Source organism: Canis lupus, chromosome 13 (assembly GCF_048164855.1).
Source record: "Canis lupus baileyi chromosome 13, mCanLup2.hap1, whole genome shotgun sequence".
In the NCBI taxonomy this organism is placed as follows: domain Eukaryota; kingdom Metazoa; phylum Chordata; class Mammalia; order Carnivora; family Canidae; genus Canis; species Canis lupus.
In genome coordinates, this window is record NC_132850.1 from 15,793,975 (window position 1) to 15,809,997 (window position 16,023).

At 42.6% G+C, this 16,023-nt stretch overlaps 1 protein-coding gene across 13 annotated transcripts in view; it reads right to left on the reverse strand.

Annotated features, from left to right (window-relative positions):
- MAST2 (microtubule associated serine/threonine kinase 2) overlaps positions 1 to 15,544 on the reverse strand; it is a 208,308-nt gene extending 192,764 nt beyond the window's left edge. For 4 of the 13 annotated variants that reach the window (XM_072772330.1, XM_072772329.1, XM_072772328.1 and 1 more), the window contains exons 1-2: positions 15,036 to 15,544; positions 11,926 to 12,027 (exon numbers count right to left, since the gene is read on the reverse strand). In XM_072772330.1, coding sequence (XP_072628431.1) covers positions 11,926 to 12,027; positions 15,036 to 15,224 — 291 coding nt within the window. In that variant the 5' untranslated portion in view covers positions 15,225 to 15,544. The remainder of the gene's footprint in view (positions 1 to 11,925; positions 12,028 to 15,035) is intronic. The other 9 variants (XM_072772339.1, XM_072772338.1, XM_072772335.1 and 6 more) reach the window with 3 other exon arrangements.
- Between the last annotated feature and the right edge of the window lie 479 nt (positions 15,545 to 16,023).

Genomic DNA, 16,023 nt, shown 5'->3' on the forward strand with positions numbered 1-16,023 from the left:
ATTAAATCCTCACAATAACCCTATGAAATAGGTAATAACATCTGCTACATATATGGGATAATTAAGGTGTGGAGAATTTAAGTAACTTGTCTCAGGTAACAGAGTTGGGATTTGAAGTCAGAAAATGACTCAATCTTAATCATTACAAATTCACTCAGAAATATTTATTGAGTACCTTCTGTATACAATTCCAGAAGCTGGAGATACAGCAGGGAAAAAAACAGACCCAAATTCCTGCCCTGAGGAACCATGTGGAAGAATGACAATAAACAACAAATATGTGACAATACCAGGTGAATAAAAGACATGAATAAAAAGAGGGAAAGGGAATGACTGTTACTTTTTTTTTCAAGATTTTATTATTTAGGGCAGCCCCGGTGGCTTAGCTCCCTGCATGGAGCCTGCTTCTCCCTCTGCCTGCCTGCCTCTCTCTCTCTCTCTCTCTCTCTCTCTAATAAATTTTTTTTTATTTTTTTAAGATTTTATTTATTTGAGAGAGCGTGCGCAAGCACGCCAGAGAGCACAAACAGAGGGAGCAGCAGAGGGAGAGGGAGAAGTAGACTCCCTGCTGAGCAGGAGCCAGCTGCAGGGCTCAATCCCAGGACCCTGAGATCATTACTTTAACAAGGCTAGTCGATGGCCACCTAGGTAGCTCAGCTGGTTAAGCATCTGCCTTTGGGTCAGATTTTGGGTTCCCTACTCTGTGGGGAGCCTGCTTCTCCCTATGCTTCTCCCCTAACTTGTGTTCTTTCTCTCTCTCTGTCAAGTAAATAAATAAAATCTAAAAGGCTAGTCAAGAAAGGGTTCTTTGAAAAGCTGATACATGAACAGAAACCTGAATGAACTAGAGCCAATCTGTAGATACATCTGGAAAAAGAACACCTCAAGTAAGAAAAACTAAGAAGTATGGAATTCTTCAAACAATTTTTAAAACATCCACAGGCAGGAATAAGCTTACTATATTCAGAGACCATCAGGGCAGCCAGTAGGACTACTAGTTCAGTGAACAAGAGGAAGAGTGGAAAGAGATTAGAGAAGGCCAAGAGGCAGATCATGTAGAATCTTATAGGATAAAGAAAGCTTTCCACTGTGATGGAAAGCGACCGCAGGGTTTTGAATTGGGGTGACAAATTCTTTTTTTTTTTTTTTTTTATATATTTTTTTTAATTTTTATTTATTTATGATAGTCACAGAGAGAGAGAGAGAGGCAGAGAGACACAGGCAGAGGGAGAAGCAGGCTCCATGCGCCGGGAGCCCGACGTGGGATTCGATCCCCGGTCTCCAGGATCGCGCCCTGGGCCAAAGGCAGGCGCCAAACCGCTGCGCCACCCAGGGATCCCGGGGTGACAAATTCTGATTTAACTTTTTACCGGATGACATCAAGCTATGTACAAAATATCGCTGGGTGGGGAGAAGTAAGAATATAATCAGGAACACCAGTTAGGAGACTTTTACAGTAATCCAGATGAATGATAATAGAGACTAAGATGAGGATAGAGACAGAGCTAGCAGTGGGGAAAAGTCTCATGCAATTTGAAGGTAGCACCAAACAGATCTTATGGGTTGAACGTGGAATATGAAGTTAAGAATCAAAGACAATTTCCAAGTTCTGATTTGAGTAAAGGAGTGCATGGTGGTACCATTCATTGAAATGGAAAAGACTGGAAAGCAGAATGGGAAGAAAAAAATCAAGAATTCAGTTTTAGGGATCCCTGGGTGGCGCAGTGGTTTGGCACCTGCCTTTGGCCCAGGGCGCGATCCTGGAGACCCGGGATCGAATCCCACGTCGGGCTCCCGGTGCATGGAGCCTGCTTCTCCCTCTGCCTATGTCTCTGCCGCTCTCTCTCTCTCTCTCTGTGTGACTATCATAAATAAATAAAATTTAAAAAAAAAAAAGAATTCAGTTTTATACATGTTAAGTTTGAGAACTACTGACTATCCAAACGAAAATAGACATAGGCATAGACAACTGAAATTAAGAGTCTAGAACTCACAAGAAAGGTCATGATTAGGTAAATAAATGTGGGACTCAGCACACAGATGGAATTTTAAGCAGTACAATCTGATGAGATCATATCATAAAGGAGAATAGACTATAAGAGCAGTCTGAACCTTCTGAAGCACCAATGAAAGAGGAAGAAAACCAGAGAGTAAGGTCCCAGAAGCCTTCTGAAGCACCAATGAAAGAGGAAGAAAACCAGAGAGTAAGGTCCCAGAAGCCAAGTGATCAGCCATGTCAAATGCAACAGGTTGAGTGAGATGAAGACTGCAAATTGGCCACTGGATTTAGCCATGATAACCTTGACATAAGTGTTTCAGCAGAATGATGGAGACAAAAGCTGACTGGAGTGGGTTCAATAAAGAATGAGAGAGGAAATGAAAGCAAAAGATAAAGACTATTCTTCAATTAGCTATAAAGAGGAGCACTCTCGGGATCCCTGGGTGGCGCAGCGGTTTGGCGCCTGCCTTTGGCCCAGGGCGCGATCCTGGAGACCCGGGATCGAATCCCACGTCAGGCTCCCGGTGCATGGAGCCTGCTTCTCCCTCTGCCTGTGTCTCTGCCTCTCTCTCTCTCTCTCTCTGTGACTATCATAAATAAATAAAAAATTAAAAAAAAAAAAAAAGAGGAGCACTCTCCTACATGTGAACAATTATTTTCTATCATTTGCTCTTTCACCTGAATTACTGCAAAAGCCTCCAACCTGGTCTCTCTGCTTCCACATAACCATTCAGTCCCAGAAGTGTAGCCAAATAGACTGGATTAAAATGAATGTTCATTCACACGATTCCTCTACTCAAAACTCTCCAATGGCTTCTCATCTCATTCAACATAAAGCTGAAATCCTTACAATGGCCAATAAGACCCTTCATGAACTACAACTCTCCACAATTCAGCACTTCTCTCTCCACCCTTCCCCTCTGAGCTCATCTACTACTCATCCTCTTAGTCATTCCACTGCAGCCACACTGGCCAAATACAAATTTTAGAAGTGGACGTATGCTTCCAGCCCATGGTACTTCCTATTCCCTCTACCAAGTATGCCCTTCCCCAGAAAATCTAAATGCCTCTCTCTCTTAAATCCTTCAGGTCTTTAATATCCCCTTCCAAAGGGATGCCTTTCCTGATGCCAGTTAAAGCCATAATCCCTCAACACAGTGGATTTAGAGGAACATACCTTAACATAATAAAGGCCATTTATGAAAAACCCATACCTAACATCATAATACTAAAAAACTGAAAGCATTTCCTTTAAGGTCAGGAACAAAATATGCCCACTCTCACTACTTTTATTTAACACAGTATTGGAAGTCATACCTGCAACAATCAGACAAGAAAAAGAAATAAAAGGCATATAATTGGTAAGGAAGAAGTAAAAATGTTATTATTTGCAAATGACATGATAACTGTATAAAGAAAACTCTAAAGACCCCACCAAAAAAATTATTAGAATAAATTAATTTGGTAAAGTTAAAGATCCAAAATTCATACACAAAAATATGTAGCATTTCTATACACTATCAATAAAGTAGCAGAAAGAGAAACTAACAATCCTGTTTATAAGAATTTTTTTTATTATTCATGAGACAGAGAGAGAGAAAGGCAGAGACACAGGCAGAGAGAGAAACAGGCTCTCTGTGGGAAGCCCAATGTGGGACTCAATCCCCAGGCCCCAGGATCATGACCTGAGCCAAAGGCAGATGCTCAACCATTGAGCCACCCAGGCATCCCAACAATCCCATTTATAACTGCACCAAAAAGAATAAAATACCTAGAAATAAATTTAACCAAGTGAAAGATGTATACTCTGAAAACTATAAGACACTGATGAAAGAAACTGAAGATAACACAAAACAAATGGAAAGACACTATCCTCATGGATACGAAGAATTTATATTGTTAAAACGCCCAGGTAATCCCTATGAAAATACCAATAGCATTTTTCACAGAACTAAAACAAATAATCCTAAAATTTGTATAGAATCATAAAAGACCCCAAATAACCGAAGCAGTCTATTTTTTTTTTTTTTTAACCAAAGCAGTCTTAAGAAAGAAAAAGCTGGAGGTATCACTATGCCAGATTTCAAGGTATACTACAAAACCAGTAATCAAAACAGTATAGTAGGGATCCCTGGGTGGCGCAGCGGTTTAGCACCTGCCTTTGGCCCAGGGCGCGATCCTGGAGACCTGGGATCAAATCCCATGTCGGGCTCCCGGTGCATGGAGCCTGCTTCTCCCTCTGCCTGTGTCTCTGCCTCTCTCTCTCTCTCTCTCTCTCTCTCTGTGACTATCATAAATAAATAAAAATTTAAAAAAATTTAAAAAAAGAAAATTAAAATAAAAAACAGTATAGTACTGGCATATACATCAATGAAACAAAGTAGAGAGCCCAGAAATAAACCAATGCTAATATGGTCAATTAACCTAAGACAGAAGAGACAAGAATATACAACAGGGAAAAGACAGTATTTTCAATAAATGGCAGTGTGAAAACTAGACAGCCACATGCAAAAGAATAAAACTGGACCACTTTCTACACCACACAAAAATGAACTCAAAATGGATTAAAGGCCTAACTGTGGTACCTAAAACCATAAAACCCCTAAAAGAAAACATAGGCAGTAATCTCTTGGACATTTGCCTTAGTAATATATCTAGATATATTACTAGATATAGTAATATCTAGTATTACTAGATAGTAGATATACTAGTATCTAGTATTAGTATAGTAATATCTAGTATCCTCTTTGAGGATAGGTCTCCTCAGTCAAAGGAAACAAACATAAAAATAAGCTATTAGGGCTATACCAAAATAAAAAGCTTTTGGGCAGCCCCGGTGGCGCAGCGGTTTAGCCCTGCCTGCAGCCCGGGGTGTAATCCTGGAGACCTGGGATCGAGTCCCATATCGGGCTTCCTGCAGGGAGCCTGCTTCTCCCTCTGCCTGTGTCTCTGCTTCTCTCTTCGCGCTCTCTCTGAATGAATAAATAAATAAATCTTTAAAAAAATAAAATAAAATAAAATAAAATAAAATAAAATAAAATAAAATAAAATAAAATAAAATAAAATAAAATAAAATAAATAAAATAAAATAAAATAAAATAAAATAAAATAAAAAGCTTTTGTACAGCAAAGGAAACCACCAACAAAGCAAAAAAGCAACCTACTAAATGGGAAAGGATATTTGCAAATTATGTTCCTGATAAAGGGTTAACATCCAAACTATATAAAGAACATGTACAACTCAACACCAAAAAAAACTCAAACAATCTGATTTTAAAATAGGCAGATAGGTCGCCTGGCTGGCTCAATACATGGAGCATGCAACTCTTGATCTTGGGGTCGTGAGTTTGAGCCTCATACTAGGTATAAAGATTACTTTAAAAAAATGGGGGACACCTCGGTGGCTCAGCAGTTGAGCATCTGCCTTCAGCTCAGGGAGTGGTCCAGGAATTCTGGGATCGAGTCCCACGACGAGTCCCACATGGACTCCCTGCAAGGAGCCTGCTTCTCCCTCTGCGTATGACTCTGCCTTCTCTTTGTCTTTCATGAATAAATAAAGTCTTTTTTCTTTTAATTTTTTTAAGATTTTATTTATTTATTCATGAGAGACACAGAGAGAGAGAGAGAGACAGGCAGAGGGAGAAGCAGGCTCCAGGCAAAGAGCCCAACGTGGGACGGGACCCCTGGTCTCCAGGATCATGCCCTGGACAGAAGGCAAGCACTAAACTGCTCAGCCACCCAGGCTGCCCTAAATTAAATATAAAAAAAGAAAAAAAAAAAAAAAAAGGGCAGAGAACTCAAATAGGGATTTTTCCAAATTAGACATAGATGACCAACAGATACATGAGAAAATGCTCAACACCACTAATTATCAGGGAAATGCAAATCAAAATCAAAATCATAATGAGAATATCACCTTACACCAGTAAAAATGGCTAGTATCAAAAAGACAAGAAATAACAATTGTTGGTGAGGATGTGGAGAAAAAGGAACCCTCAGGCATTGTTAATGGGAATGTAAATTGGTATAACCACTGTGGAAAACAGTATGGAGGTTCCTCAAAAATTAAAAATAAGGGATCCCTGGGTGGCTCAGCGATTTAATGCCTGCCGTATAGGGCTCATCCCATATCGGGCTCCCTGCATGGAGCCTGCTTCTCCCTCTGCCTGTGTCTCTGCCTCTCTCTCTCTCTCTCTCTCTCTCTCTCTCTGTATGTGTGTGTGTGTGTGTTTGTGTGTGTGTCTCATGAATAGATGAATAAATAAATAAAATCTTTAATAAAAAAATTAAAAATAGAAATACCATGATTCAGTAATTCCACTACTAGGTTATTTACCCGAAGAAACTGAAAACAACACTAATTTGAAAAGATATCCACACCCCAACGTTTACTGCAGCATTATTTACAATAGCCAAACTATAAAAGCAACTCAGGTGTCCATCGATAGATGGATGGATAAAGAGTATAAAGAGATGTGATAAAGAGTACACCTAGGTACCCCAAAATAGACTCTTAAATACAGAGAACAAACTAGTGGTTGCCAGAGGGGAGGTAGATGGGGGAAATGGGTGTAAAGGAGATTAAGAAGTACAAACCTCAGGGATGCCTGGGTGGCTCTGCAGTTGAGCATCTGCCTTTGGCTCAGGGTGTGATCCCGGGGTCTTAGGATCAAGTCCTGCATCAGGCTCCCCAACGGGGAGCCTGCTTCTCCCTCTGCCCATGTCTCTGCCTCTCATAAATAAAAATTTTTTAAAGAGGTACAAACTTCCAGTTACAAAATAAGTAAGTCATGGATGAAAAATACAGCATAGTCAACAATATTGTAATGTCACATGGTGACAGATGATATAAATAATTTTTAAAATAAATATAAGAGTACCTGGTTGGCTCAGTCAGTTAAGCAGCCAGCTCTTGATTTTGGGTCAGGTCACAATCTCAGGGTCCTGGGATCAAGCCCAGAGTCAGGCTCCAAGCTTAGTGGGGAGTCTGCTTCAGGATCCTCCTCTCTGCCCCTCCCTCTACTTGCCCGCACACACGTGCTCTCTCTCTCCCTCATATAAATAAATCTTTTAAAAATAAAATAAAATGTAAACAGATAAAACCAGGGACACTTGGGTAGCTCAACCAGTTAAGCATACAGCTCTTGATTGCAGCTCAGATCATGATGTCAAGGTCATGAGATGGAGCCACACTGGGTTCTGCCTGGGTGTGTAAGCTGCTTTAAGAGTCTCTCCCTCCCTTTTTCTCTGCCCCTCCCCTGCTCTCTCTTGCACACTCTCTCTAAAAAACTAAAATAAAATTTAAAAAAAAACATAATCCTTCATTATTCTTTATCCTCCTTCCCTACTTTATTTTTTCATAGTATTAATCTCCATATAATATACTATGTATTTTATTTCATTATCTTATATTCCTTCTACTATCACTTCTCAGGCTTTTGGCTAAGACCAAGTGTGATATACCCTCTACTAAAATAGACACTTTGGGGCACTTGGGTGGCTCAGTTGGTTGGGTGTCTGCCTTTGACTTGGGTCATGACCTCCAGGTCCGGAGATCAAGTCCTTCATCAGGCTCCTTTTTCAGCAGAGAGTCTGTTTCTCTCTCTCCCTCTGCCTTTCCCCACTGCTCGTTCTCTTCCCTCCCTCTCTCTCTCTCTTTCTCTCAAAAATAAATAAAATTGGGCAGTTCAGGTGGCTCAGCAGTTTAGCGCCGCCTTCAGTCCAGGGGATGATCCTGGAGACCCAGGAGCTTGTCCACAGCAACAGGAGAGAAGGGATAGACTGTAGGTACAGACACAGGTAGGTTGGGTGATTTATAATGGGAGTTTGTGGAAGTATTCTTCAATCTCCCTCCCCACCCCTCAGTTAAATGGGAAACAAGGACAGCAACTGACAGTAAAGAGGACAAAGAGTGTTGGAAATAGTTTGTTTCAGGAGCAAAATTAAACTATCATTTAAGAGTGAATGGTGGGCAGCCCAGGTGACTCAGCGGTTAAGCATCTGCCTTTGGCTCAGAGTATGTTCCTGGGGTCCTAGGATCAAGTCCCACATCAGGTTCCCCACAGGGAGCCTGCTTCTCCCTCTGCCTGTATCTCTGCCTCTCTCTCTCTCTCTCTCTCTCTCTCTCTCTGTCTCCCATGAATAAATAAATAAAAATCTTAAAAAAAAAAAAAAAAAGAGTGAATGGACTAGGGCACCTAGGTGGCTCAGTTGGTTAAGCAACCAACTCTGAGTTTCAGCTCAGGTCATGACCTCACAGGTCGTGGGATGAGCCCATAGTCAGGCTCCCTGCTCGGCACAGAGTCTGCTTAAAGAGTCTCTCCTTCTAAAATAAATAAGTAAATATTTAAAATAAAAAGAAGTCAATGGACTAGGGAAGGGGTACCTGGACGGCTCAGTCTGTTAAAGCATCCAACTCCTGATTTCAGCTCAGATCATGATCTCAGGGTTTTGAGATCCTGCCCTGAGTTGCATCAGCCAAACACTAGGTGTGGAGCCTACTTAAGATTCTCTCTCTCCCTCTCCCTCTGCCCCTCCCCACTCCTCTTAAAAAAAAAGAAAAAAAAAAAAAAACAGTAAAAGCACTAGGGAAATGTCATAGGACCGAGTAGAAGTAGTCAGACTCTGAGGCTCCTAATCACAAGCTAAGATGTCAATATGGTCAGACACAGGTGTAAAACAGGCAGAGGGGGCAGCCCTGATGGTGCAGCAATTTAGCGCCACCTTCGGCCCAGGTCCTGATCCTGGAGACCTGGGATGGAGTCCCATGTCGGGCTCCCTGCATGGAGCCTGCTTCTCCCTCTGCCTGTGTCTCTGCCTCTCTCTCTCTCTGTTTCTCATGAATAAATAAATAAAAATCTTTTAAAAAATAAATAAATAAAAAATTACACCTGCTGATGAAAAGTAATACCTACCAAAGTACCATAGGGATTTCATCAAGAAATAGTTAGCTGACAAATTTAGCAGAGAATCATGGCAGCTAAGACCAGCAATGAAGAAAATATTCAGCTGCCTCTGATACTCTTGCCTCTAAGTTAGCATCAGTAACTGGGGTGGAAAAGCCTTTAGACTAAGGGGCATCCAGTAGAGCAAAGACAGGAAAATCAGAGAACTGTCCATGTGCTTTGATTATCCCAGCCTCTCTACCCCACTACTTGGATGAAATCAAACCCTCCAAAGCTAACAGATTTTCAGGAGCTTACCTTTATACATTTCACTTGTGGATAAGACCGGAGGGAGGGCTAATAAACTTTCTATACTGAAAACTCAGAAGAATTCTCAAATGTTCATGTCTCAATCACCATATCTAACATTCTATCCCCACACAGTTGCCAAAGTAATCCAGCTAAAACACAAGTAAGACCATCCTGCTCCCATGCTTATTACTCTTTTACACAGTACTAAAGACAATCCAGGCTCCTTCAGTCTCTTAACTCACCATCTATGCCTTAAACTTCCAGCTCCAGCAATACCAAACTGATTTTAGTTCCCTACACAAAATATGCAGCTTCCTCTCTACTTCTCTATGCTTTTGCCAATGTACTAACATTCTAGTGCAGAGGAAAGAGACGGTGCTGATTTACATGAAAATAATTTTGAAAATTTCTCAATGTGCTGAGGGAATTCTAGGAACTAAATTAAATTCTCCCTTCCTCCATCCTCTCATTTCCTTTAGTTGGCTATTTCTATCATACTGCCATTATTACTCAAATCACCCAAATATTTGAATTATTTTCTATTCATCAATAAATACTTAGCACCTATTGTGAGCAAAGCCTAGATTATGCATTACAATACAAAAAAAAATGATAAGAGTTCCTACCCTTAGTCATCTACAACTTAAAAGCAGAAATGAAATAATGCAGAATGAACACAGAAGGATAAAAGTGTTAATACACTGATTCATTCATCTGCTCATTTAGTAAATATTTATTCAGCACCTACTATATACTACATAACAAAAAGCTGTATTATAGAAACAAAGTGAGATAAGAATTAGTATTTATTAAATACCTATCTTACTAAAAAAAAAAAAAAATACCTATCTACTATGTGCTTTCTAATCACTTTCTCATTTAATCTCATAGAACCCAAGCTTTCACTTTCTGAGTCACAGAATTTTTAGAACTGAAATTTCAGGAGATTTAAAGATTTATTAAGCACAATCCAGGATCCTCTTAGGAGGATATCACATGGAAAAACAACTTCAAAGAACACTTTCTGTAGCATTTGAGTTAGGCCTGGAAGCTTGAGTAGAATTTGAGTTAGGCCTGGAAGCTTGAGTAGAATTTCAATGGGAAGAAGCAGAAAAGAAAGAGTTTTTCAGATGGATAATTAATTAAAATGAGTATATGAAAGTGTCCAGCAGTAAACAAATATTTACTGACTACCCACTACCATACCAGTTAAAACACTAAAGGCATACTGTAATGAATAAGACAGTCTTTGAGGAGTTTCTTCTCTGAAGAGACACTGACAACCGATGAGCAAATAAATATGTTTCAAGCACCACCACTTATCTATGTTTCTAATAATTATTTCTAATAATTATTCAGACTAATAACCATGTTTCAAATACCATAGTGGGCCTTATTTCACAGTAAATGAAACAATGTGGGCCTCAGAGAATTTATAAAGCAAAGGCTTGGGAACCAAGAGAAGGGGCATCTAACTCCAATTATTTTAATAAATAGTGGTAAGAATCAAGTAGACCTTGAAATGCCAACATCTCCAGACTTTATTCTATAGGTAATAAGCTAATGAAGGTTTCTTAAGATAAAGAAATGAAATGAGGGGCACCAGGGTGGCTCAGTTGTTAAGTGTCTGCCTTCAGCTCAGGTCATGATCTCAGGGACCTGGGATCCAGCCTGGAGCCCCAAGTGCGGCCCTCCAGCTCTCTGCTCAGCAGGAAACCTACTTCTCCCTCTCCCTCTGCCCCTCCTGTCCCTCAGGTATGCTCTCTCAAATAAATAAATTCTTTTTAAAAAAGGAAAAAAAAAAGAAATGATCATTTTACAAATATTTATCTAGTACTGGAACTTAGGTAGGCAGTAAGTTATAATCTTATTTTTGTAACTAGACTGCAAAAAAAATTGAGGTTAAAAGACTAAAAGCAGAGTAAACACAGTTAAGGTATTACAACAACCAAGACAAGTTTATAAATGCTGAATTAAGGTGATGACTATGAGAATAAAGATTTGAAAGGTGTCATGAAGGTAGAATCAGCAAAAAACCTGGATAAGGGGATCAAGCAAGAGGGGCAAAGACCATGGATACAACTTCAATTTAGATGAAAAGAAAAAGGAAAGACAGGGAAAAGCACACTTCAACAGAGAAATAATGGATTCTGTTTTAAGGATATTCCAAACCAGAGAACCAAGTCCTGCATCCTGTTCAGAACTTATTCCCAGAACTTATATCATTATCGTATAAAGTATAACAAGCATTACTCCATGTCATGAGAAACGGAGAAGTCACCTGTGAGAAATCGATGCTTATTGATTAGCTAAGCTTACTCCCTGAATGAACGTAATCCATCCAGTCTCATAACACACACAAAAAAATTTTTATCTTTTCAAAATCAAATAATTCCAAGTTATGGACTTTAGAGGACACCATCAAATTATAAAAATCATAATATTTAGATCACAAATGCTAAGTCTATCGTGGAAACATTGAGCACAGAAAGGGAAAAGTACTGCTAAGGAAAGAGGTCAAGGGCAGCCCCAGTGGCTCAGCAGTTTGGTGCCGCCTACAGCCCGGGGCCTGATCCTGGAGACCCAGGATCGAGTCCCATGTCGGGCTCCCTGCGTGGAGCCTGCTTCTCCCTCTGCCTCTCGCTTGCTTGCTCTGTATCTCTCATGAGTAAATGAAATAAAATCTTAAAAAAAAAAAAAAAAGGAAAGAGGTCAAGCCTGGAGACTCACCCAGATCACTCTACAAGGAGGTTCTGTGACGCGAGGCCATGAATAAAAGACCAGAGACCCTGTTCCACATCCTAAGTACTTCCCATGAATAGGGTAGGCCTGCTAAAAAAAACAGCACAATAAAGGAGAGCTAAGAACAGAGGACATATCCTCAAAAAAGATTTAGGAAAAAAGAAAACAAAAAAGATACACAGGAAGCAGTCAGAGAAATAGGAGTATAATGGACATTACAAAAGAAATGAAAATATCAAGAAGGGCAACAATGACAAACAGTTCACAGAACTAAGAGACAATGAAGACTGTAGTGAAAACTATCAAATTTAGTCATTTAAAATTCCCTGAACTGGGGCATCTGGGTGGCTCAGTGGTTGAGCACCTGTGTTTGGCTCAGGGTGTGATCCTGGGGTCCTGGGATTGAGTCTCATATGGAGCTCCCCGCAGGAAGCCTGCTTCTCCCTCTGCCTATGTCTCTGCCTCTCTGTTTGTCTCTCTTGAATAAATAAATAAAATCTTAAAAAAAAAAAAAAGTAAATAACACACAAAGTTATTGGTGACCTTGAACACAATAGTTCTGGAATACTTTAAGGGTAGAAGTCAAACTTTAAGGGGTGCTTGAGGAGATTCCTGGGTGGCTCAGTGGTTTAACGCCTGCCTTCTGCCCAGGGTGTCATCCTGGGGTCCCGGAGATCGAGTCCCACATGGGCTCTCTGCATGGAGCCTGCTTCTCCCTCTGCTCATGTCTCTGTCTCTCTCTCTCTGTCTCTCTCTTTCTCTCTGTCTCTCTCTCTCTCGGTATCTCTCATGAATAAACTGATAAAATCTTAAAAAAAAAAAAAGGGGGGGTGCTTAGTTGGCTCAGTTGGAAGAGCATGGGACTCTTGATCTCAGGATCATGGGTTCGAGCCTCATGTTGAGTGTAGAGGTTACTTAAATAAACAAACTTAAAAAAAAAAAAAAAAAAAGCCAGGATGCCTGGGTTGCTCAGTGGTTGGGCATCTGCCTTCGGCTCAGGTTGTGATCCCTAGGTCCTGAGATCGAGTCCTGCATCAGGCTCCCCGTCTCTGCCTCTCTCTCACTGTGTCTCTCATGAATAAATAAATAAAATCTTTTTTTAAAAAAAAGCCAAATTGTAATATGAGAAATGTATACAGGTAAGTAAGCTGAGACAGTGAATACAAACTCATTTTCCAAGAAGGTTGCTAATAAAGCAAAGAAGAGATAACAAAGTAACTTAGGTAAGTTACACAATCCAGGGAACCGTATTTTGCTTTTTTCGGAGGTATAGGACAAAAAGAAAATAAGACACATAACAAGGGCCTATATCAGATGAGAGGGGATGAAATCAAGCACATAAGCACAAGGATAGCCTCCGAGAGGAGGATGAATACTTCTTTCTCTAGAATTTAAGCAAAGGATGAGTGAACAAAATTTTGAGACAGAGTGTCACCTGGCTGGCTTAGTTAGTAGAACATGTGACTCCTGACCTAAGGGTCGTAAGTTCAAGTCCCACACTGGGTGGAGAGCCTGCTTGCTTGCTATATAAATACATAATTGTGAGGTAGGGAAGAAGGGAAAAATCAAATAACCTTGAACTCTTCAGTGAAGCAGGTCAACTGAATCAAGTAAACTAAGTCAGGAGAGGATTAAAGGATTAAACATCTTAAAAGTTTCAATTAGGTACTGCAGAGAATATTTTTAAAAAGGATGAGGGGGGCGCCTAGGTGGCTCAGTCAGTTAAGCATCTGCCTTAGGCTCAGGTCATAATCCCAGGGTTCTGGGATCCAATCCTGAGTGGGCTTCCTTTCCTGCTCAGTAAGGAGTCTGCTTCTCCCTCTCCCTCAGCCTGCCACTCTGCCTACTTGCATGTGCTCACGCGCTCTCCCTCGCGCTCTGTCAAATAAATAAATAAATAATCTTTAAAAGTTAAAAAAAAAACAAGAATGAGGGAGTAAATTATAGCCAGGGACAACATTCAGTGGCCTGAAACCAAGGGCAGAGATAGGGAATGAGGCAGTCTACTCGGAGCTGGGTGTAGAATAAAAGGTGAAAGAACAAAAGGAAAAAATCCAAGTGCCAGCATGTGCATCACTGAAACTGAACAATGAAGAATGATGTCTATGTAAAATACTTATTTAACTGATGGAAAAAGAGGCAAATCTACTAAAGGTCTTGAAAAAGTCAAGGATGAAGTTACTAGGGCTGAACAAAAGGAAAACTGTCATAGAGTTCATTACTACAGAATATGTTTTTGCAAAATCCATGCAGTCAGGACCACACAGTCTCCTCTCATTGCACCCTCTACAGCTACTTTCTCCTCCCTGATACAACTGACCTTTATCCCCTATTTCTAAATACACCTACGCTTGATTAATGAATTATACACACATCCTGTCCATTCAGAAACTCCACGAATACGTTCACACTGCTCTCTATCTCCGTTTTCCTAAGACGATGTTTTCAGTGGTAAACTCCCAGAAGACAGAGCCTATCCCTGTAAATTCTCTATTCGCGGCGCTGGATTTGGAATTGCACATATGCAGGTGTTTTAAAAGTGCTTTCTCGTGAAACAGATCGTTACGGAAAAGAATCTTGAAGATTTGAACGCACTCCTCCAAGACTATATAATAATGGCCAAATCAAAGAATGCCTAGAAATGACATCCGTTTTTAATAACAGTCAAGACAACCTCTGGTAAAGAACATTTACTACATCACATTGATTTTCCCTACTTTACATACACTATTTACCCCTCGGGCCAACTCCTCAGTGTCCCTCTAGTGAGCCTATTCTTTGCAGTTCATTTACTCCCAGGCCACATTCCAGCGTCCCTTCTTCGCATCCAGTATCCCTGACTACAGACGCCCACAGGACCATTTCTTCCAAATCCTTGTTCCCCCACTTCCATTCAACCCCAGGCCATGACTTCCATTTCTCCACTCCCCATTTTTCTGCCTCTCCAGACCTTCCTTTCCTCCGGCCGAACTACATAGTCCCCACCCCTCCAAAGCCCTAGCCCAAGTCTTCCCGCCGGAGGACCCCCTCCCCCACTGCTCCCATTCAGGCTCCCGCTCCCCATCCTCTCCCTCCCGGCCGCCGGCCGGCCGCCTTACCTGCTCCTTGACCTCGGGCCCCGAGGGCCCGGCCCGCTCCTCCAGCAGCTGCCTCCCGGGCGGCGCTCGCCGGCGCGGCGGCAAGGGCTGGGGCTGAGGCAGCTCCGCCGCCCGCTGAGCCCCATCCTCGCGGCGGCCGGCCGGCGACGGCGGCGGCTGCGGTCGGTCGCGGCAGCGGCTCCGCTTCATATCCGCGGCTGGGCCCCGCGGGCGTCAGCACCGCGACTGTCCCGGCCCCGCACGGCCCCGGGCCGCAGCGCTGCCGCGCCAACCACCGCCCGCGGCCACCATGGCCGGGCGGGCGCCCGAAGCCACCGACCCCAGCTCGCAGCTCCTCCGCGCTTTCTGGGGCCTCAAGCGCCGCGACGTCCTCGGCGCTCCTTAGGGAGGAGGCAGCATCCCCGCCGCCTCGTCCTCTCCCACCCGGCACACGCTCGGCGGGCCACCCGCCGCCGCCACAGCCGCCACAGCCGCCGGCTCCACAGCCAGCAGCCAGCCGGCCCGCCCGCCTGCCTCTGGCCCGGCCCCGCCCCTGCCCTCCCCGCCCCGCGCGCGCGCACGGGGAGCCCGCCCGCCGCCTCTGGCCGCGCGCCGCCTCCCGCGCACGCGCCGGCGAACGGTCGCGAGAGACCCGCCCGTGGCCTCCCCGCGAGGTGAGCAGAGCGGAAGGGGGCGGGGCTCCCGGCGCGGCTGCGGCGGCGGAGCGCGTTCATTGATTCTTTCATTCATCCATTCATGAAATTGTGTACCCGGCCAAGCTAAGCGCTAGGGATCTGAAAAGGAGTTAGGATTGAATCAGTGTCTTCAAGGATCGAGCGGGAGAGGGACCAGGAACAAGAAGACAAAATATACAATTAATTGATGGAGCACCCACCGTCCTTTATTGACAGTTTTACGGAGCACTCGCCAACTGTCTTCACGTCACACTTTGGATGCAGGTCTGGTCATTCTCGTCTTACAAAGCAAGAAGACCGAGGTAAAGTGACAC